At 43.5% G+C, this 22,569-nt stretch overlaps 2 protein-coding genes across 4 annotated transcripts in view; one reads left to right on the plus strand and one right to left on the minus strand.

The window, feature by feature from the left end:
* Positions 1 to 11,158, plus strand: part of u2surp (U2 snRNP-associated SURP domain containing) — a 22,098-nt gene extending 10,940 nt beyond the window's left edge. For 2 of the 3 annotated variants that reach the window (XM_079661457.1, XM_079661458.1), the window contains 16 exons: positions 559 to 602; positions 4,212 to 4,316; positions 5,044 to 5,110; positions 5,207 to 5,370; positions 6,342 to 6,504; positions 6,590 to 6,669; positions 6,754 to 6,841; positions 6,937 to 7,077; positions 7,206 to 7,395; positions 8,354 to 8,434; positions 8,539 to 8,590; positions 8,675 to 8,822; positions 8,905 to 9,015; positions 9,097 to 9,224; positions 10,506 to 10,688; positions 10,765 to 11,158. In XM_079661457.1, the coding sequence (XP_079517583.1) occupies positions 559 to 602; positions 4,212 to 4,316; positions 5,044 to 5,110; positions 5,207 to 5,370; positions 6,342 to 6,504; positions 6,590 to 6,669; positions 6,754 to 6,841; positions 6,937 to 7,077; positions 7,206 to 7,395; positions 8,354 to 8,434; positions 8,539 to 8,590; positions 8,675 to 8,822; positions 8,905 to 9,015; positions 9,097 to 9,224; positions 10,506 to 10,688; positions 10,765 to 10,900 (1,881 nt within the window). In that variant the 3' untranslated portion in view covers positions 10,901 to 11,158. The remainder of the gene's footprint in view (positions 1 to 558; positions 603 to 4,211; positions 4,317 to 5,043; positions 5,111 to 5,206; positions 5,371 to 6,341; positions 6,505 to 6,589; positions 6,670 to 6,753; positions 6,842 to 6,936; positions 7,078 to 7,205; positions 7,396 to 8,353; positions 8,435 to 8,538; positions 8,591 to 8,674; positions 8,823 to 8,904; positions 9,016 to 9,096; positions 9,225 to 10,505; positions 10,689 to 10,764) is intronic. The other variant, XM_079661459.1, reaches the window with a different exon arrangement.
* A 154-nt stretch (positions 11,159 to 11,312) lies between these two features.
* Positions 11,313 to 22,569, minus strand: part of acad11 (acyl-CoA dehydrogenase family, member 11) — a 33,695-nt gene continuing 22,438 nt past the window's right edge. Inside the window, exons 14-20 of the mRNA XM_079661460.1 lie at positions 20,125 to 20,194; positions 16,227 to 16,312; positions 16,079 to 16,150; positions 15,210 to 15,364; positions 13,140 to 13,256; positions 12,172 to 12,281; positions 11,313 to 12,094 (exon numbers count right to left, since the gene is read on the minus strand). Of these exons, the coding sequence (XP_079517586.1) occupies positions 11,986 to 12,094; positions 12,172 to 12,281; positions 13,140 to 13,256; positions 15,210 to 15,364; positions 16,079 to 16,150; positions 16,227 to 16,312; positions 20,125 to 20,194 (719 nt within the window). The 3' untranslated portion in view covers positions 11,313 to 11,985. The remainder of the gene's footprint in view (positions 12,095 to 12,171; positions 12,282 to 13,139; positions 13,257 to 15,209; positions 15,365 to 16,078; positions 16,151 to 16,226; positions 16,313 to 20,124; positions 20,195 to 22,569) is intronic.

A 22,569-nucleotide genomic window follows, 5' to 3' on the forward strand; every position in this document is an offset into this window, starting at 1 on the left:
AAAAAATTGTGACTTGCAAAATGATCATTTAAATGGACAAACATCATATGTGTAATTCGTGGCACAATTCAAATGGGATGGAAAGATAATCTTTCTCTCTCCATTGACTTCAATACAAACTTTTTCAGAAATAAGGTCCCATGGAGCTCCCCGGAAAGGGAGGGGCTTCTCGCCTCTTAGTTTTTGAAACAGAATTCAAGACCGTCAGTTGCACCACAATATATTTTAGACACTTTGATTAACAAAAGAAAATATGAATATTGTGTTTACATAAAAATGAAAGCTGCTACTTATAAATAATATAGTTCAGATTATTTTTGACGCTTGGAAAGAAAACCGGTGCCACGACATTGACCCATATATGAACGTGTGGGAGTAATGAAATGTTAGCGTGTGGAGATGATTAGATGATTGAAATGAAGTCAAACACTGACAGCAGTGAAGGAAAGCAGTTGTTGTCTGTTTGCACTTTAAATGCATTTTTTATATTTTTCACCTGTTGCCTTTTTAACAATACTCACATTCTATGTTTATTATCTGATGTGACTTCATATACAGACTCTGTCGCAAGCCATAGTCAAAGTGGTTATCCCAACAGAAAGGTACATGTTTTTCTTTTTTTTAAATTGGTGTACAAACTTAGAAAACAAAAAAACCATCCCATAAGAAGCTAAAGCTTGATCTGTTGATCCTCACATGCTTCAGGGGGCCGGGCCGTGAGGGTGAGCAATGGCTGGAGTTAATGTCATTTTCATTAGTGGATAGAATAACACCAACTCTCATCGCTCATATTTCATTTTGAACAGAGGTGGGACCTGACTACATTTACTCAGAGGCTTAAGGACCATTTTGAGGTACTTTGCTCGAGGATTTCCACTTTATGAGACTTTGTCCCCTACATGTATTAAAACCCTTTAGTTACTTCACAGATGTGGATGAATGATGTGAAATATAATCAAGTGTTAAATCAGACTTTAGTTCCACCTGGAGTAAATCCACCAGCTACCCTGCAGTATACAAAGTCATTCAAACTAGCTGCACCTTTAGCAGCTTTGAGAACACTTTAATGATCAATCATTATAAAACATATCATATATATTATTCTGAAATGGACCAATCTGCACAATGACTACTTTTACTGTCTTTCACTATATTTTGATGAGAATACTTTTCTACTTTTACTTGAGGAACATTTTGAATGCAGGACTTTTACTGAAACAGAGTATTCCTACACTCTGGTTAGGGGTGCTCAGTTAATCGTATTTTAATCGCAAGAAATAAAAAGATTATTTATTTTATTTTATTGGTTTTTCAGTTGAATGATACTTAAAGTTCAGGGTAATCAACTGTTTAACACATACTGTTCAAATTAGTTTTTCAATAAATGGGTTTTCAAACTAAATGGATATTCGTTTTTAATAATCGTGATATCAATTATTGACCCAAATAATCGAGATAATGATTGTTGCCATAATCGAGGAGCCCTAACTCTGGTACTTCTACTTTTACTCAAGTACAAGACCTGAGTACTTCTACTTTTACACAAGTACAATATCTGAGTACTTCTACTTTTACACAAGTACAATATCTGAGTACTTCTACTTTTACACAAGTACAATATCTGAGTACTTCTACTTTAACTCAAGTACAAGATCTGAATACTTCTACTTTTACTCAAGAACAAGATCTGAGTACTTCTACTTTTACACAAGTACAATATCTGAATACTTCTACTTTTACTCAAGTACAAGATCTGAGTACTTCTTCTTTAACTCAAGTACAAGATCTGAGTACTTCTACTTTTACTCAAGTACAATATCTGAGTACTTCTACTTTAACTCAAGTACAAGATCTGAGTACTTCTACTTTAACTCAAGTCAAATATCAGAGTACTTCTACTTTAACTCAAGTACAAGATCTGAGTACTTCTACTTTTACTCAAGTACAAGATCTGAGTACTTCTACTTTTACTCAAGTACAAGATCAGAGTACTTCTACTTTAACTCAAGTACAAGGTCTGAGTACTTCTACTTTTACTCTAGTACAAGTTCTGTGTACTTCTACTCTTACTCAAGTAAAAGGTCTGAGTACTTATACTTTAACTCAAGTACAAGATCTGAGTACTTCTACTTTTACTGAAGTACAAGATCTGAATACTTCTACTTTTACTCAAGAACAAGATCTGAGTACTTCTACTTTAACTCAAGTACAAGATCTGAATACTTCTACTTTTACTCAAGTACAAGACCTGAGTACTTCTACTTTTACTCAAGAACAAGATCTGAGTACTTCTACTTTTACACAAGTACAATATCTGAATACTTCTACTTTAACTCAAGTACAAGATCTGAGTACTTCTACTTTAACTCAAGTCAAATATCAGAGTACTTCTACTTTAACTCAAGTACAATATCTGAGTACTTCTACTTTAACTCAAGTACAAGACCTGAGTACTTCTACTTTTACACAAGTAAAATATCTGAGTACTTCTACTTTTACACAAGTACAATATCTGAGTACTTCTACTTTAACTCAAGTACAAGATCTGAATACTTCTACTTTTACTCAAGAACAAGATCTGAGTACTTCTACTTTTACTCAAGTACAATATCAGAGTACTTCTACTTTAACTCAAGTACAAGATCTGAGTACTTCTACTTTAACTCAAGTCAAATATCAGAGTACTTCTACTTTAACTCAAGTACAAGATCTGAGTACTTCTACTTTTACTCAAGTACAAGATCTGAGTACTTCTACTTTTACTCAAGTACAAGATCAGAGTACTTCTACTTTAACTCAAGTACAAGATCTGAGTACTTCTACTTTACTCAAGTACAAGAGAAGTAAGCTAAGCATCTTTGAGTTCCAGAAAAGCGCTATATAAATATAACTTATTATTAAGACATGAGTACTTCTACTTTTACTCTATTACAAGACATGAGTACTTCTCCCACCTCTGCTTTTTAAACATTTAGTAAAACATCATCCTAGTGCTTTGTAAAGGAGCTGCATCCTCATGACCTTTCTCCATACTTCCCCATCGTGTTGTTGTTTTTTAACATTAGTGACACATAGTCAGCTGACCGTAGACCTGTAGTGATGACACCCTGCTCTCGGGCCATTGCTCCCTCCCGCCGCCTCCCCCCTTTGGCCTCTGTCTTTATTTGGGAGCTCAGTAAATCTGGCCCCTCCCCCTCTGCCATTCAAATCCAAAACCCACCACTATTAGTCTCTATATGACCTTTGACATTGGCCTTGGTGAGCAGCACAAGTTGAACTGTCTGCAGCAGCGAGGGACCTGAAAAGCATCATGGGATGGATTGGGAAAGTATACTGAATTTTACAACCCCCCCGCCATTGGTATGATCGGCTCCAATACAAGTAAATGTGATCTGTGTTGTCAAATGGAAGACATCCTTTTGTCTTGTTGGCCACTTTAGGTTAATTGTTAATTGCAGCCTGCACCATGTATCTCCCAAAAAGGGTCACAAAGCGATCTGATTGGCCGTTAGCAGATCTCATTTTTAAGATATTTATGCCAACAGTCCTGCACTGCTTTGGTTCTTCCTCACTTCACGTTAGTCAGGACACTAGTGGGAATTGAAAGGCACTGCATGAACCGTCTTTCTCAGTTCATGCAGTGTCTCATCAACATCTCTCTCCTACTTTCCCAAGTTCACCTGTCGCACATTTTAAAAGATGTTATTAAAGAAAAGGGTCCAGGCAGTGCAATGTACTTTAACAGCTGTTGCACTGTAGCTCTTAAAAACACATACACATCAACATGTTAGATTTGATGCACATATTGTTAATTGAAATGATAGTTTTACTTTAGTTGTGATTTTAAGTTTTGATTTGCAGCATTTATGCACTTTTGATTCATACATAGGCTCAGTCACAGTTGCATTTAATTTGTGCGTGGTCACGTGACACCTTTTGACAGTTGTTTAAACTAAGATAAGGCTTCACACAATCAATTATAACTTCATATATATTAGTGTTCTTAACCCCAATTACAGCCTACTGCGTGTAATATCTGCAGTTACACCGTGCTAAATGTAATCAATAAAGCATTGTTTCTGCTTAGAGTCTTCTGTTCCTGAGTGTCCGTCCACCTCGCACACATTAAAGTTACACAGACAGGCCCTTCTGTAGTGTTCAAGAGGCAGGCCAGTCTGAATCCGTGTGCTTTAACTGTGTTTTTCTTGTAGGAATTTGCTCTCTCTCATCCACCGAATGATCGAGTTTGTGGTGCGTGAAGGCCCAATGTTTGAAGCCATGATCATGAACAGAGAAATCAACAACCCCATGTACAGGTAAGCCATCGTGCACAGTCCCCGTAGAGAGGAGAAGTCCCGCCCATCTACTTCCGCCCCATGGGACCGTATTTCTGAAGAATAATGTATTGAAGTCAATGGAGAGAGAAAGATTATCTCTCCATCCCGTTTGAATTGTGCCACTAGTTACACATATGATGTTTGTCAATCTTAAAAAATCATTTCCATGTCAAAAAAGTCACAGTTTGTCGAAAAACTGTTGAAATATAAGACTATGAAAAATACGCAACTAGAAAGACTACAAATCCCAGAGTCCTGGTCCCGCATGCTGGCTCTTAGGAACCGACTAACTCCCCTTGTGTGTATGCACAGCTCTCAACATGCCCAGACTTTGAGTGATTTTCACCTCTTTTAATACTTTCCGCCTCGTTTTGAAAGAAAGAAGTGAAATGTTCCAACGTGACGGCCGTCTGGGTGTGTGGAGCGAGATGGGAGATGTAGTTCATTGAGCGGTTTCACACAAAGTGTTACTTCACAGTTTAAGACACATTTAAAAAAAATTGACTTGCAAAACTATCTTTTAAATTGACAAACATCATATGTGTAATTCGTGGCACAATTCAAACGGGATCAAGAGATAATCTTTCTCTCTCCATCGACTTCAATACATACTTTTTCATGGAGGAAAGGGAGGGGCTTCCCCCTCTCTCTAACTGCTACATTTGATAATTTTAGTAGTTTTTTCTGACGTTTGTTTCCTTTCCAGGTTTCTATTTGAGAACCAAAGCCCAGCACATGTATACTACCGGTGGAAGATCTACACCATACTACAGGTGAGATTTCTATATCAATAGCTTTGAACTCAGTATTAAGTGAAGTGTCTCAGGAGGTGGTATCTTGTCACTAACTGCTCATTATTCCCTGCTCAGGGTGAAGCGCCAGTCAAATGGAAAACAGAGGACTTTAGGATGTTTAAGAACGGCTCCTTGTGGCACCCGCCTCCTCTGAACCCGTACCTTCACGGTCCGTATGATGACGGGGAGGAAGAGGAGGTAGAGGAGGAGGCCGGCAAGAAAGGCTGTTTGAAAGAAGAGTAAGACCATTTCCTTACGCTGTTATTTAAAATGGGGTTTTACCATAGACTGTATATTTAAACGGACGTAGTGTCCGTGACGTCACCCATAGGATTCTGCAGAGTTGCCGAGAAGCCCTTTGTAGGCGGAGTCTCCAGCCGGCGTCCCGGAGCTAGCCCCCTGCGGCTCCGTTAGCTCCGGCGGCCACCACTGGGATAATTGGGTCCCCTCTTAACATTTGCTCCCGTTTAGCATTATGGGCGTCATAGCCAGACTGTAAAAGTCTTACCCAAGGCTGAATCATAAACTAAAATGTATATAGTATAAAGGGTTACGTCCTTAGCTGGCTAATAAGTAACAAGCTAAGCTACCAAGCACACAAACACCTGCGAACGGGATTAAAATGTATAATATTATCATTTTAGACTTCTTGAGAGTTCTGTTAGTACATTCAAGCGCACAGCACGACATTTTAATTGTCTGGTATTTTTTAACAATATTCCTTAAAAGGCACAATCACCACGAACACGGCTAAAGCTAAAGGGTCAAGTACAGTACTATGATTAATAACGTTGTAGCCTCTATGGTTGTAGCCTAGCAGAGTGGACAAGTTGCTGTTAGCTGACAGTGAGGCATGAACATGTCCATCAAAGTGACCACGCCCTAATTTATGCAAACACTTTAAGACCTAATATAAATAAAAGGGTCGTGTTAGAAAACAATTCACTCACAGGTTCATAATCATGAAGGTGGAATCTAACTATATGGATAATAATATTTATTGCATCCATGGGTAGAAACATGTTTATTTTAGTTCGGCATGTTAACATGGGGGTCTATGGACCTTGCTCCTTTCTGCAGTCAGTCCCTAGTGGCCCGTGTATGAACTGCAGTCGGTTGCACTCCCGTATTGGCGTCCCGGCTGTTCCCCAGAGTTTGCCGATTGGGTTTTACGCGTCTGTCTGTTTACGCTTTCCTTTCCTCTCTGCAGTGAGAGGGACAAACTGGAGGAGATGCTGCGAGGGATGAGTCCCAGGAGGGGAGACATCGCGGAGGCCATGTTGTTTTGTCTGAGCCACGCAGAAGCAGCTGAGGAGATCGTGGAGTGCGTCACGGAGTCTCTCTCCATCCTCAAAACCCCTCTACCCAAGAAGGCAAGAGGCGTCTGTTCATGTGAAATACTGTGGTTAAAATCATGATGTAAAAATAATAACTCATATTGTTCTCCTCACGTTTCAGATCGCACGGTTATATCTAGTGTCTGATGTGCTGTACAACTCCTCGGCCAAAGTCTCCAACGCGTCTTACTACAGGAAGTAGTACGTCAAATCACCTTTTTGTGCTTTATTACAAGATTGGAATACCTGAGTCATCTGCTTTAAATTCATATTTATCTTCAACAGTTTTGAGGCAAAGCTCTCCCAGATATTTGCAGACCTCAACGCGACGTACAAAGCCATTCAGGGTCACCTCCAGAGCGAGAACTTCAAGGTACAAAACCACACAACGTCTACACGCCACCATTTACAGATGGTCTCTCACACACGACGCTAACTCTCCTGGTCTGTTCTTTTCCGTGTGTGCAGCAACGCGTCATGGCGTGTTTCCGCGCCTGGGAGGACTGGGCCGTGTACCCCGACCCCTTCCTCATCAAGCTGCAGAACATCTTCCTCGGTCTGGTTAACATCGCAGCCGTGGAGAAGGAAGTCCCTGTCCTCATCGTGGAGGTAAACACTCATTGAGCAAACGGTCTGGTCGACATAACATTTTCATAATGTTACCAAAAACACCTACAAATGTAAAAAGCAAGTAGCATCATTATTATTTATTTAACCCCTAACCCGGTTTGTCCCAGGCTGAGCCGGCAGAGGACATCGACGGCGCTCCCATAGGAGAGTATGCCGATGTGGGTCTGATGGAGGACGTGGACGGCATCCCGATCGACGGCGGACACATCGACGGAGCTCCGATCGACGGAGCGCCGCTGGACGACCTGGACGGGGTCCCCATAAAACCCATGGAGGAAGACATCGATGGGATACCTTGTGAGTATTTTATTTAATACTTTATTTTGAATGTTTCCTTTTAGATACTGTCGTGGCTTTTTAACCTTATCCATACATAAGCCACTGAGGGGAGCGGGAGAACTAAGTTCAGACGCGTGTTCCAGATGACAAAACAATGTCCATACGAGTGCATATCTTTCAATCCATCGATCCATTTATTCTGTTGTCCGTATGGCCTTTCTGTTACCATTCAGATACCGATGTATGCACGCCACATACAAACAGTTTTAACACACAGCTCATATTAACACGGCTTCTGCAGACACAAAACACCTGCACCTGATCAAGTGTATACTCCATCTTGTGGAGAACGTTGGAACTGCATCTTTAAAGGTCCCATGTCACGGCCATCTCTACTGATCATAATTCCATTGTTGAGGTCGACTAGAATAGATTTACATTGTTCAATGTTCCAAACTCACATTGGTTTCTCAAACAGCATCTCTGTATAGTATGTGTATTCACTCTCTGTCCTACACGGCTTGTTGGAGCTCCTGCAATATACAGTAAGTAGGAACCCGAAACTTTTCCATGGCGTCCAAGAGGGGGGAAAAAGCTGGGTATGAATGACTATTTGAACATGTTTTTCCCAGCGGTCTACATGAAAACATCTGAGCAAAAAGTAATAAAAGGAAAGGGACAATTCCTGAGAATAGCCTAAAGCTGCCAGTCGACAGCATCGTGGACATAACAAAAAGACCACGGGTAACCCACTACCAACAAAGAACTGGGGACGGGTTGCCCAACATCAGAGAAAAATAAGAATTACAAGCAGCAGCAGAGCTCTTTAATTAAATGATGAATGATACGTCTCCCACACCTTAATGAAGCAACCGAATGTGCTCCATCCTAATGGTGTGTGTTTGAATGATCCAGATGTTCGACTGGATGCAGCTCTCGCTCAGTGACTCAATACGTTGTGTTTTCTTTTTCACAGTGGATCCATCAAAGGAGGCAACTTTCAAGGTAGCACCGTCAAAATGGGAAGCGGTGGATGAAGCCGAGTTAGAAGCTCAAGGTGAGACTACTCGTTTGAACAACTTGACTCTCGTTCATACCTGATGTCTCTTGTTCTGATGTGTGCATACTGTGTTTTAATATCCTGTCTTTCTTTGCTCCTAGCTGTGACAACTTCAAAATGGGAGGTGTTTGAGCAGCCAGAAGAATCCAAAAAGTGAGTCTTGCTACGTTTTGAGTATTATTGGAAATCAGAAGTACACATTTTAATCTTATTCATGAACTGTTTCCACCTCTGCAGGAACGATCATGACAGTGATTACGAGGACAGGAGCCCCCGCTCAGAGGACAACGGGACCTACTTCAACCCCTCCAGGGACGACTCTGATGTGAAAGCCAAGATGTCTGAAATGAACGAGGAGAAACGCACCAAGCTCAGAGAGATAGAGGTACTTTATTTAGCGCCGTCATGTCAAGTGTTTAGACGACGTATGACACGACGTAAATATCTTCATTGTCTTCATCACTCAGGTTAAAGTCATGAAGTTCCAAGATGAGCTGGAGTCCGGGAAAAGACCCAAGAAGACGGGGCAGAGTCTTCAGGAGCAGGTGGAGCACTACAGGGACAAGCTACTACAAAAGGTACGGCTCTAACCTCCGGGTGTTCACTCCAATACGAGAGTCTGAGTTCTGAAACTACGGCCGTTCTTTGTGTTCGTGTAGGAAAAGGAAAAGGAGAAACTCGAACGGGAGAAAGAGCGGGAGAGGAAAGAGAAGGAGAAAGCGGAGGCCCGGTTGAAAGAGTTAAAGAAGGAGAAGGAGAAGGAGGACACGCCCACCAGGAAAGAGAGGTGAGATGACTTTTATGGCTTTCTTTATTGGGTATATTTAAAGAGACAGACACTTCCTTTAAAGACAACAGGGCCTGAATCAAACTGTGGTGTTTATCCCTCCTTTAACCAGTGAAGCAGCGTCTGAGGGCTTCTTAACATTTAACTAACTATGAATGTGTCATACCCACTTAACGGGAAGAAACTCAGCTTTCAGACACTATTAACAATCTGTAGCTAAACGAAACACAAGGGTCTGAATTAGCCCTGAGCGAAAACATGCTAACGCACTTAGCACAGAACTCAAGGTAAAATACCCTTATTACTTAACGTAGCTGCACAAACAAGATATCAATTAGCAAGCTGAGATTCCACAGATTCCAGACATATAAGTATCATCACTGAGCTTTACGGGACCAAATCGGCTAAAAACGTCTTACCATTTGCTGTTTCTGATCAAAAGTTGTGTTCAATGTCAACAATGACGGAAAAATCAGAAAGCAGTCCGTCATTTTGACGAATTAGATCAAACTCGGAACAGCGCCAAAGTTTCCCCGCAGCGAGGCTCCGGTGGTATGCCGTGTTATGCATGCCCTCCAAAAAGGAAATAATATCGGTTCCAAACCGTACTTATCATTGAAATGTCCGCGAGGTGCATGCACAACACGGCATAACACCGGCGCTAATAGTTCACGAGCTTGCTCTCTCCCCCCCCCCCCCCCCCTCCCCTCCCCTCGTCAGCTCGTTGTTACAGACCCGACGGGTATTAATGGATTATGACGGGCAACAAAAAAGTCTAACGCAACCTCTGGCTACGATAGCTACTAGAGTGTATGACAGCTTCCTGTTTTGGGCATTCTGGCTAGGCATCACTCATTCACCAATGGGTAATGTTTAGATGGATTTTAGGAACTTCCCCTCGATTCTATTGGCTCTAACGTTTAAAAAGAGATGTCAATCATCAAAATCGACCGAGGGGGCCAGAGATATGGAAAATCCACCCAAATGTCCCCAGAAGTGTTTTTTTTTTTTTAACTTCTCTAAAAAGGTCAAATTTCACATCAATCTTGATACAGCTTACTTATTATATATTATAGTTTGGATTCCTAAAGCTTCTATCTTTTTATTTACATGTTAATTTACATGTTTTTACTGTGTTCAATCTGAATTTACTTTAAAATAAAAAACATCTGTATTGATTCAGACTCTTCTCCATCCAACTCTCAGGTTTATCATTACTTTTAGAAGTGAAGTTATTTCCCCATAAGGTTTCCTTCCTAACACTTTCTCTCTGGTTGACAGGAAGCGTCGCCACAGTGGTTCGCCCAGTCCGACGCGGAACAGCAGACGAGGTCGATCAGCTTCTCCCCGTTCAGAACGATCGGAAAGATCTGAACGCTCCGAGCGCTCGTACTCTAAAGACACGTCGTCCCGGTCCACCCATAAAGACTCGCCACGATCCAGCATCAAGAAGTCCACAAAGAGGTAAGACTCATAGACGGCTTGTTGTTAACGCAGTGTTTGGTTGAACTCTAATTCTACGTCCTGTTGGTCCCTCTAGATCTCCCTCACCTCGCACACCCAAGCGATCCAGACGGTCGCGCTCAAAGACGCCCAAAAAATCCACCAAGAAGTCCCGCTCCAAATCTAGGTCCCCTCACCGGTCCCACAAAAAAGCGAAGAAAAGCAAACACTGACGTCTCCAAACCAGCCGTGTTGTATAAAAGATTGACTGGATTTGCTGCATGGGTTTCCATCTGGTGTATGAATGGATGGGGCCATTGTTTTATATTGTACAAAAAAAATAATGTGCTTTTGTGTCCTGATTTCCCCCCCCCCCCCAAATCACCTCCCGATGGAATTTATCCATGTGATGACAAGAAGTCATGCTGTCATTTTCTGTTTTTGTAGTTCACAATAAAAAGGATTCCTAATAAATTAGTTTCTTTTTTAAATCCCGTGTCGGTGGTTCTATGGATCCGTCTCTCCTCTCAAGCGAAACCTGGCCCCTATTTACCAAATGGCTTCTTTGGAAATGAAACAAGGTGGGGGGTCTTGGATCCGGCTCGAAGGACCAATTATGTTAGGAAAATATCACTCGACACCGGGTTGAGAATCAAGTCAGGTACTCATTTATTCTGGCAAGAAGGAGCAGAGGTAAGTCACATACAAGGAGGTTCAACTCACACACATGAGGTATGCTGCTCAAGGGAGCAGGACATCAAGCTTATATAGTCTTCCCCTCCGCTACCAGCCTCTTAAACAAGGCCCAGCCCCCCCCCGCTGACACATCATAGACTATGCATTACATTAATTCACACAACTCCTCACACATACTCCTTTCTGCACATATTCTGATTTCATAGTTCATATGCTAAAATTATTTCATAGCATTCTATTTCCATGTAAATTGCTATTTAACTATTTTATTACGGTGTAAAAGATTGTTATATATTAGATTTCTTGTTTTTTATGTATGCACCATGACATCAAGTCAAATTCCTAGTATGTGCGAACCTACCTGGCATTGAACATGTTTCTGATTCTAAAGTCAGGAGGTACCAAACAGGGTCGTAAATGGTGTGTGCTCCCGTTGGTATCAACAACATGAATTATGCCCTGCCATCTACGAAGAGGCAGGAGGTCACAGACCGTATCATGCCCATCAGAATAATAGAAGACACCTTGTATTTTCTCCACACACCACAAGAGCTACACAACTAATCGTGAGTTATTGGTGTAGGGTAATTAATCACTCTTGTTGCAGCCACATGTTAATACTTCACAGCTTGGCCTTCTTCAGCTGATCCCTCAGCTCCAGATGAGCGATGGAGGACAGGTGCACCTCGTCCGGTCCGTCAGCAATGCGCAGCGTCCGCACGTATGCATACCTTAGAGATGAAAGGTAACATCAGGAAGGAAAATAGGTATTGCATATTTGAGCATGTGAGCAGGGGAGATAGCTTACATCTGTGCGAGAGGGAAGTCTCCGGAAACACCCGCGCCTCCATGCACCTGGATGGCACAGTCCAACACGTGGCAGGCCATCCTGGCTGCTGACACCTTGATCATAGCAATCTGGGGAGAGGAGCAGAATGTAAGAGCTTATGGGAAGTCTGTCTGTGACCCAATTATATCAATCTGTTTTATTACTAAGTATTTACACACATGAGGTATACATGCTAAACTATGTCATTTCAACATGCCATATGACTTCTCGGTTATTTTAAACGACAGATACTACGCCTGGTTTCTACACACTATACCCTGCCTTATTTCAAAAATAGTAAGTCTTGTCGGAAAAGTGCAAAACAAAAACATGGTGGAAATAAGTCACGGTATAGTGTGTAGAAACCAGGCGTATGACAGAAAAGTCATAAAATAGCATGTTGAAAAATATAAGGGTCCCCTGTTATACGTCAAAAATGCAAAAAAAAAACATGGTATTTTTTGTTGAAAATAGGCACGGTATTACTGACTAGAAACTAGGTGTATGTCATAATAAACTATGTGGAAAAAAGGAAAGTGTTTTATGTTGAAATAAGGCTTGTTAATGTTATATGAGAGGGGCAGTGGTTAGAGCGTTGATCATCAGATCAAGGGGCGTTGGTGAACTCCAGTTCGAAACCCGCCTCGGCTGCCACTGCGTCAGGACAAAGTGTCCTTGGGCAAAACACTCTACCCGCATTTGCTCCTGTGGGTAATGTCCACAGTATTGACATTTACATGTCTATAATATGTAATTGTAAAAGTGCTCTAAATAAAAAATGTAATCCATTATTATTATTATTATTATTATGTAGAAATAAGGCGTACGTTGATCAAAATGACAGAAACGACATCATATACTATGTTGAATGTTCTCATCCAGTTCGTACTAATGAAAAGGTGTAAATACAGCACACTGATTGTCTCTCAGATTATTGAGAGTCCCACCTGTCTGCGAGCCGCCCGGCCGCCCAGCGAGTCCAGAGCCTGAGCAGCGTGCAGCGTCAGCAGGCGGGTCTGGTCTATCATCAGACGGCACTCTGCGATCCAGTGAGACACCACTTCCTAAACAACACAGAAAAGGGAGCACATTAACTCAAGCTGCATCTTTAAATAAGTCCACTAGGTGTCACTAGCAGGTCATATCTCAAACCTTTCAAGATGGAAGGCTTTTATGGTCAGTTGTACATAGCTGCAGAGTAGTTATCTGAGGTCACTCCAACAGTCCAACACAATCAAAAACCCAAGTGCTCACATATTTGAATTAAGTAAAGGTCAAGCATTTAAGAGTGATATTAAATGTCATGTCATAGTGTGTTCCCGCTACACTTTTTCTTAATGCTTTTTGTGAAGCATTTTGAATTGCCTCGTATTGAAAGCTGCTGTATAATAAACTCACCCTGGCTTACACTACAGCAGGGGGGTCCAAACTACGGCCCGGGGACCAAATGCGGCCCGCCCTCACTCAGCAAATTCAAAAAGTATAATGACTTAAGTATAATCAACTTCTGCTTGTCTTATATTGTGCTTCTTAAATATATATGTTCAAATATATGACACAGTATTCATGAGTTAAGAAGCCCAATTCTCAAATAAATTCAGTCACTTGAAGTTGGAAACATGTTCGAACAAATATAAGTTGATAAGAGCAAAAGCCCAAAAACACCCTCACATAGCAACACCCTTCATATGTCCTCTTCTTATCAGCAATCTGAAGCTTCTGTTTTAAGGAATGAGCTGCTAACTAAATAAATGAAACCCTACGGAGAGCTGTGTGGTTTTTTCATTTATCTACATTTGATTGATTTCTCTAACTTATAACTAATGAGGCAATATACCTCTAGTGAGCGGCCCAGCCCTTCGTATATTTTTCTATATGTGGCCCTCGGTGAAAAAGGTTTGGACACCCCTGGCCTGCACTACACCAACAGCCAGGGGCGGACTGGGGGGAAAAGTGACGCGGGGATTAATTGACAGACAGGCCCACTTAATGCGCGGCATGTTTCGGCCGGCCGGCGACGAAAGTATGTTACTTAACAAAAAACCCTGCATGTAATGTTATTTTGGAGCATTATTCATAAAGTAATCACATCACCTGAGCCCTTGAGTCGCCTAGAGCAAAATAGTTACAGCATATATTTAGTGATTTGAATGTTAACAGATCAGATGCAAAAACATTTGGACCCAATTTGCCTGACTTGAGACATGGAAAAAAAATATGGGCGTAGGAAGCATCCTCAATGTGGGTGAGACAATTTAACAGGGGGTGTGTGCAGGTGGTGGACCTCACCTCCTCTAGGGGGGTCCGGGGGCAAGCTCCCCCGGGAAGATTTTATTTTAAATGTTGAAGTTAAATGCATCAATCTGGTGCACTTTGAGAGCAACATTAGGGACTAAATCTATGGCAGTCAGTAGGGGCTTGGACTGGGAGCCGTAGGGTCGCCGGTTCAAGTCCCCGACCAGACCTACATTTGGAGTGTGGACTTCTACTTGGAGAGGTCCCAGCTCACCTCCTGCCCTGCCATGGTGCCCTTGAGCAAGGCACCGGACACCCCCCTTCCCCCCTCACTCCCATTGCTCCCCGGGCGCTGTACGATAGCTGCCCACTGCTCCTAGTACTAGACTCCTGGTACTAGGATGGGTTAAAAGCAGAGAACACATTTCACTGTGTGTGCTCTGCATGTGAGACCATTACAGAGGGTTTCATCCCTCCCAATTCTTCTTCTTCTTCAACACCCATATAAAACAGAACTGTAAACCGATTGGGCTGGGCCGAAACACTTACAAATGTGGGCCGGTAGGATTTAGGCAAAAAGAAAAATATTTATTTTTTGCCCTCCGGCCCACACACAGCACCGGCCCACGCACAGCACCGGCCCACGCACAGCACCAGCCCACACACAGCACCGGCCCACGCACAGCACCGGCCCACACACCGGGGAAACTCCCGGTATTCCCAATGGCCAGTCCGCCCCTGCCAACAGCCCTCGAGTTAAAGAGGGTTAGATGTTCACTTACATGTTGGTACAGTTTCTTTCCGAATGTTTCCCTGGAGGCAGCTCGTCTGCAGAGCAGCTCCAGAGCGAACTCTGCCGCTCCGACGGCTCTCATGCAGTGGTGCAGCCGACCTGGACCCAGGCGACCCTGAGCGATCTCAAAGCCCCGGCCCTCGCCTGAAAAATGTTAGAGAAATATCATCACATACAGAGCATCAAGTAGTTCCTGAACAGTGTCCTTCACATGCTGATATCCAAGAGAGGGAGTTCCACAGTCACAAGATGGAGGAATAGAAAGCAGTATTCAATGTTTACTTCAGATTAGCTCCACGTCAGAAATGAGCATGCTTGTCACATGTCTCTCTCCATAGAGGCTGAATCATCATGTTAATCACATAGCTATCATATGCCTCAAACAGTCCTGATGCTCTTCTAGGTCATCACACATCCTGTCATGTTCACAGATACAGTTGATACCTTTGTTATCATGTTACTCTCATGTTGGATTCAGTGTTTTCACAACAGAAAACAAAACAGTATAGTATGTCGGAAATATGAGAAAAAACGACATATAGCCTGCCGCAAAAAAGTTGTGCAGCATGTCGAACATTTCTTAAAGAATGTCAGTATATCTTGATGAGAAACTTGAAAGAATTATATTATAAGTTGTATAAAGTCAAAGTATCGTGTTTTAGAATAAACTCTAACCCTAAGTCCTAAAGGATTGTACCTATCAACTATAAGAATTACAGTGTGCCATTAAAAGGAAGAGTTACCATGACTCAGCCCAGGTGGCCTAGAGACCTCACACACACTACTGCTGTGGCTTTATAGGTGAAGTGGCTTCTGAAGAGCAGTGAGATGAGTGGAAACTCGCAGCGAGTCTCTTACCCAGAATGATGTTCGAGGCGGGGACTCGCACGTTTTCAAAGTGCACTTCGAAGTGGCCACCGTGGATGGCATCTGAGCACAGAGGGACAGATGTTGTTCATTCGCTCAGGAAAGCAAGGAATTACAATATCACAAGCACTTTTCCTACCATCCTGTCCAAACACAGTGAGCGGTCTGACGAGCTTTACCCCCGGTGTTTCCATGGGGACCAGGATCATGCTGTGCTGCCCATGCCTGAGGAACAACATCACAACACGGCTTTAAAGGTCCCCTATTATACTGTGTTTCATCAATATATCACAGGTCTCAGATATATACAGAGCATGTCTCTGATTGGCTGAAACACCAAAAAGATCATTGCAGCATTACCCATAATCCCCTCTGTTTCAGCCCTGTTTCCAAAGTGCTGATTCTCTGGCCGTTTCTCGATCTCGAGGAAACTGGCTTCCAAGCTAATATTTCAAGGATGCTACGTCATAAAGTGCCGCCGAAGGATTGTTCCAATCTCCAGCATACTTGGAATTCCTCCGAGGCCGCGTCCTTGGTTTGGGGGTAATTTCGAGGCTGCGCATGGGTAGACTTCGCATCCTTAAAATCCCCACAATGCTTTGCGCGCAGACCCATTTCCCCAAATCTGTGGCGGAAAATGTAAGGCGGGGCCTCTCGTATGACGCACACCTGCACACTTGCTAGGCTGTTCAGAAACTAGGCAATAATCCTTCCTGGCATTTGGAAAACGAAGAGTGGAACAGCCTAGCAAGTGACTCGGAAGACATGTGCTACCAAGGAAGCATCCTCGCGATTGAGAAACGGCCACTGTCTGTTACTTTAGATGAAAATAAGGAGCCCCTCCCCACGCCCCTCTGAGAGACATTTGGTTAAAAAGAACAATGGTGCTCTAGGAGGAGATTCAGGTGATAAGGGGGGGGGGTGGTTACCTTGGTTGCTGATTGGCTAATGGTTACACAAGACAACACATTGTTATGACATCACAAAGTGGCCAAAATCTGATCAACTCATTTTCAGAAAGGTTTTTATAGAAATGGATCAAAAAGAGAGAGAATCTATTTTAGATCTATGACTCAACAGTAACCATTGTGACTAACTTTTTGCAAACAAGGTTGGGTGTGTGCCTGGATACACACTGACATTGTGCATTACAGATGTCGGGCGTGGTGCTTTCCCATGTACAACTTCAATGTTTCTAACTGTGAAGTGATTTAACGGATTAAACAAGTGTCAACAAGATTAAGTTGAAACATTTGACTGTCATGTGATCCAAACCTCCAGGCAGAAAGACGAGGAGGACGACGACAATGCAAGTAACCAAAGTTGTTTTCTATTATTATAGTGGCACAGAAGAAGAAAATACTCTGTAAAGAAAAGTGTAATCGAACACTGAGAGCAGAGGATTGGAAACTGTTTATAAGGCATAACGACATAGTTTACTAAATCCAAAAATGCAAAAAAACGAGAGTGTTTTATGTCGACATAAGGCAAGTTGATAAAAAGGACAGAAACAACATTGTTGAGGAATAATTCACCCTGCATGTCCTCTCCTCCTTCGCCCTCTGACGCAGCTGACCGGCCTTGAGCAGCCGCTATCTCCTTAAGGAGGGGCTGCCCTAGCAAGTTGCTTTTGTTACCAGTTTGTGACCGGGTATCTCTCGGTCAGAGATAGTTGTTGTTGTGGGACACCTGGAACACATCCTTCTCGGGGTGGAGATGACCCCGAGCCATAAGAGACAACAACTGTGATTCAGTGTCCTCAGCTGTTTAGTCTATCTATTGAAGAATGTTGATTATTACACTCTGAGCTAGTTCAAACCTGGAGCTACAGGAGGGCTCTTCAGAATTGATTGTGGCATCTCTACCGTGTGGTCAGACCGTGACCCGTGACATGTCTTGTGAATTCTCCGGCCGAAGCTCCAAATAAACCGTCAGTGTTTGATATCAGAGCTCCAGCTCTCCTCGTGTCTCTCTGAGTCCTGACTCCATCAAAGCTCCAGCTCTCCTCGTGTCTCTCTGAGTCCTGACTCCATCAGAGCTCCAGCTCTCCTCGTGTCTCTCTGAGTCCTGACTCCATCAGAGCTCCAGCTCTCCTCGTGTCTCTCTGAGTCCTGACTCCATCAGAGCTCCAGCTCTCCTCGTGTCTCTCTGAGTCCTGACTCCATCAAAGCTCCAGCTCTCCTCGTGTCTCTGAGTCCTGACTCCATCAGAGCTCCAGCTCTCCTCGTGTCTCTCCGAGTCCTGACTCCATCAGAGCTCCAGCTCTCCTCGTGTCTCTCTGAGTCCTGACTCCATCAGAGCTCCAGCTCTCCTCGTGTCTCTCTGAGTCCTGACTCCATCAAAGCTCCAGCTCTCCTCGTGTCTCTGAGTCCTGACTCCATCAGAGCTCCAGCTCTCCTCGTGTCTCTCCGAGTCCTGACTCCATCAGAGCTCCAGCTCTCCTCGTGTCTCTCCGAGTCCTGACTCCATCAAAGCTCCAGCTCTCCTCCTGTCTCTCTGAGTCCTGACTCCATCAGAGCTCCAGCTCTCCTCGTGTCTCTGAGTCCTGACTCCATCAGAGCTCCAGCTCTCCTCGTGTCTCTCTGAGTCCTGACTCCATCAGAGCTCCAGCTCTCCTCGTGTCTCTCTGAGTCCTGACTCCATCAGAGCTCCAGCTCTCCTCGTGTCTCTCTGAGTCCTGACTCCATCAAAGCTCCAGCTCTCCTCGTGTCTCTCTGAGTCCTGACTCCATCAGAGCTCCAGCTCTCCTCGTGTCTCTCTGAGTCCTGACTCCATCAGAGCTCCAGCTCTCCTCGTGTCTCTCTGAGTCCTGACTCCATCAGAGCTCCAGCTCTCCTCGTGTCTCTCTGAGTCCTGACTCCATCAGAGCTCCAGCTCTCCTCGTGTCTCTCTGAGTCCTGACTCCATCAAAGCTCCAGCTCTCCTCGTGTCTCTCTGAGTCCTGACTCCATCAGAGCTCCAGCTCTCCTCGTGTCTCTGAGTCCTGACTCCATCAGAGCTCCAGCTCTCCTCGTGTCTCTCTGAGTCCTGACTCCATCAGAGCTCCAGCTCTCCTTGTGTCTCTGAGTCCTGACTCCATCAGAGCTCCAGCTCTCCTCGTGTCTCTCTGAGTCCTGACTCCATCAGAGCTCCAGCTCTCCTCGTGTCTCTCTGAGTCCTGACTCCATCAGAGCTCCAGCTCTCCTTGTGTCTCTCCGAGTCCTGACTCCATCAGAGCTCCAGCTCTCCTTGTGTCTCTGAGTCCTGACTCCATCAGAGCTCCAGCTCTCCTCGTGTCTCTCTGAGTCCTGACTCCATCAGAGCTCCAGCTCTCCTCGTGTCTCTCTGAGTCCTGACTCCATCAGAGCTCCAGCTCTCCTTGTGTCTCTGAGTCCTGACTCCATCAGAGCTCCAGCTCTCCTCGTGTCTCTCTGAGTCCTGACTCCATCAGAGCTCCAGCTCTCCTCGTGTCTCTCTGAGTCCTGACTCCATCAGAGCTCCAGCTCTCCTCGTGTCTCTCTGAGTCCTGACTCCTAATGCTTCAGAAGTTTCCCCCACAAACGAAATATACTTAGTCGAAAAATTTAAAAAACCGACAGTGTTTTATGTGGAAATAAGGCTCGTTATATCAGAGAAAACTGCTTACAACATTTTGGAATAATAATACCTGTAGTCAGGGTTGGAGTTATAATCTGAGCTTTACTAACATTAGGGGCGGAGATAAATATATCAATCACAGTCAAGTAATAGCGTAAATAACGCGTGATATTTGAACCTCGGAGGTGAAGTGCAGGCATATTGTCATTCAAGAGAGAATACGATGCGTAGTTCTTTTGGAAAACGTGTTTTTCTTTTAGCCTATTTACCTCATTGACGTAAATAATACTCATTACATTGTAAATTGCATTATGTGATTAAAATAATGGTTGTTGGTAATGCATTAGCGACCCCCACAGATGTATGATTTCACTGCTTTCATAGGAGCTCAGACGCTCCTTATGGGCTCAACCCTGCCTGTAGTCCATAACATGAAATGAGATCAAGTCTGTCTCTCTGACCTGCTGCTCACATCCTGAGAGGCGCTCCTGCACATCACGATGGCCACTTTGCACCGAGGGTTACCAGCACCTGGGGGAAACGTCGAAATGTAGTGGTTAGAAAAGTATCTGATGGTGAAACAAACAAAGGGAGAAGAAGGGTTTCAAAACATGTGGGTTTCAAAACATGTAATGGAGTGTGTGACAGATTGATGGCAGCGGAGACAGCCACAGGTTGATTTACATTTCCTGGGTTGGATTCTTTCACAATGAGCAACATGGGTAGTTTGTCATTAGGAGACGTTGTGTTTTTGTTAGAAACTGAAAATTTACTTTCTCAATAAAATGCCTGCAAAAGCAAAATACTTGGGAAAAGAGCCATCATATTAATACATGTACAAGATACCACACAAACTAGATGTCAAGTGATCTGGATAGCTGACCAAATGTAGAATTCCTTGGTATTTCCCATGCTGGGAGTGCACTCTCAGACAAACAGTCTCTAATGTGGCTTTGTGTCCCAGAGGCACAGAGAGGGCGACCAATCGTCTGCCTTCCTGTTTAGATTTATGTCCAAAGTGGCGCAAAAAGAGTCCCCTGAGGAAAGGACATCTGGACACCAGACAGTGACAAACAAGACATCCACGGTCTGAGTACTCACATTAAAGGGGACACATCCTCTGGAGGGAACACAGGGATTTGAGTCTTTGCAAAACTAAAGCAACCACAGGCTAAGGGAACCCCCGCAAAAGCATAATAGGGTCTCTTTTTGATGACAAAACTGTGAGTAAATGTGACCGAAACACTAAATCTGACAGAAAAACATTAATTGATTAAGCTTCTAATAACTCTTTGTGATAGAGGATGTTAAAAGGTCTCCTATTATACTGTCTTTAATCAATATATCACAGGTCTCAGATATATCCAGAGCCTGTCTCTGATTGGCTGAAGCACCAGACAGATCATTGCAGCATTACCCATAATCCCCTAAGATATTTGGTTAAAAAGAACTCAATAGGCGCATTCACACCGCAGTACTTTTCCCACAAAGGTTCATGAGAACTTAGTTCATCAGAACTCTTTAGTTCTGATGAACTAAGTACAGATCGCGTTCAGACCGGAATAAGTCCCTGGGGGTGGATTAGGCAAATGAAGCCGCTGACGTCACTTCTTCTTCTTCTGCTTTGGGTTTACCGCAAACAACTTCACGGCGTATACTGCCGTCCAAAATCCCCGGCCGGAAGTCCCCGGTTGTTGGGGACTGGCTTCAGTAGCTCTACTGAAGTAGTGATGGGAATTCCGGCTCTTCTTGGTGAGCCGGATCATTTGGCTAGGCTCACCAAGAAGAGCCGGCTCTTTCGGCTCCCAAACGGCTCTTCAGTTTACCAAATATTATTATACCTTTTAATTAAATCAAATTTCGCCCTGTTTTGACTAATGAATGATGTATATGTTTACACATATCACTTAAATTATTCAATACATCCTTTGAGTAGTAGTAGCAGTAGATCCTGCATTTTAGCCATGCCTCATTTCGCTCTATTTGCTCTTTCCCGCGCTGTTTTTGCAGGGGGCTGATTCTGTGAGCTACAGCTGACCACGCCCCCCTGCAGGAGAGGGGAGCGTGCTCTGAGATCAGCTGCTGGGCTGTCAGAAGACGGGGAGAAAAAGAGATCTCCGTCCTGCGTGTTTTATTCTTATAGAAGTAAGAAGAGAAGTAACGGGGCAGAAACCCTCCTTTTCACGCAGCGGTCCAGACATAGACATCAAACCTGCGACACATATTCAGTGTGCAGTTACTTTGGCATTAGTGCAGGGATATCTAGATACTTTCCAAGACATCATGAATTGTGCTACTTTTAAAGCAAGCAAAGATGTTTTCAAATCTGTAATAAAAAAGCTCCTCAAAAACACTATCGAAGCAGTTCCTGCCGTTGCTACGCTAGTTCAAACAGTAACAACGGACTATTTTTCTTAGCGGATGCATGTCAATTTAAATAAATACATACAACTATTTTTTAAATCAATAAAATCATTTTCTAAATCCATAAAAGCATTTCAATTAATATTGGGAGCCATGTCGTTACTTTGTTGAGAATGTGGCCTTGTAATAAGCGGGATAATGTGCACATTGCACATTGCATAATGTGCCTTCATGCCGATCTAGATCCCTCCGCCAAAAAAAAAGAAAAACCGGCTCGTTCGCGGGCGCGAGCCGGCTCCCGTCGTTCACTTAAAAGAGCCGGCTTTTTGAGCCGAGTAAATCGCCAGAACGCCGACACCTCCTCATCTCCACCGCTCCCATGTTTTATTTTGTGTTGCCATAAGTTAGTCTCTCTGCGTTTCTGCGCTGGGCTAATGCTAATGCTAATAATGCTAATAAAATGGTGGCTTCAAAACAGAATTGGTTTTAGTTTTACGGGGCGTGGTTTGCAATCCGCCCAGCCAATCAGAAATATAGCTCTT

The sequence above is a fragment of the Notothenia rossii genome (genome assembly GCF_949606895.1).
Source record: "Notothenia rossii genome assembly, chromosome: 12".
NCBI classification, from domain to species: Eukaryota; Metazoa; Chordata; class Actinopteri; order Perciformes; family Nototheniidae; genus Notothenia; species Notothenia rossii.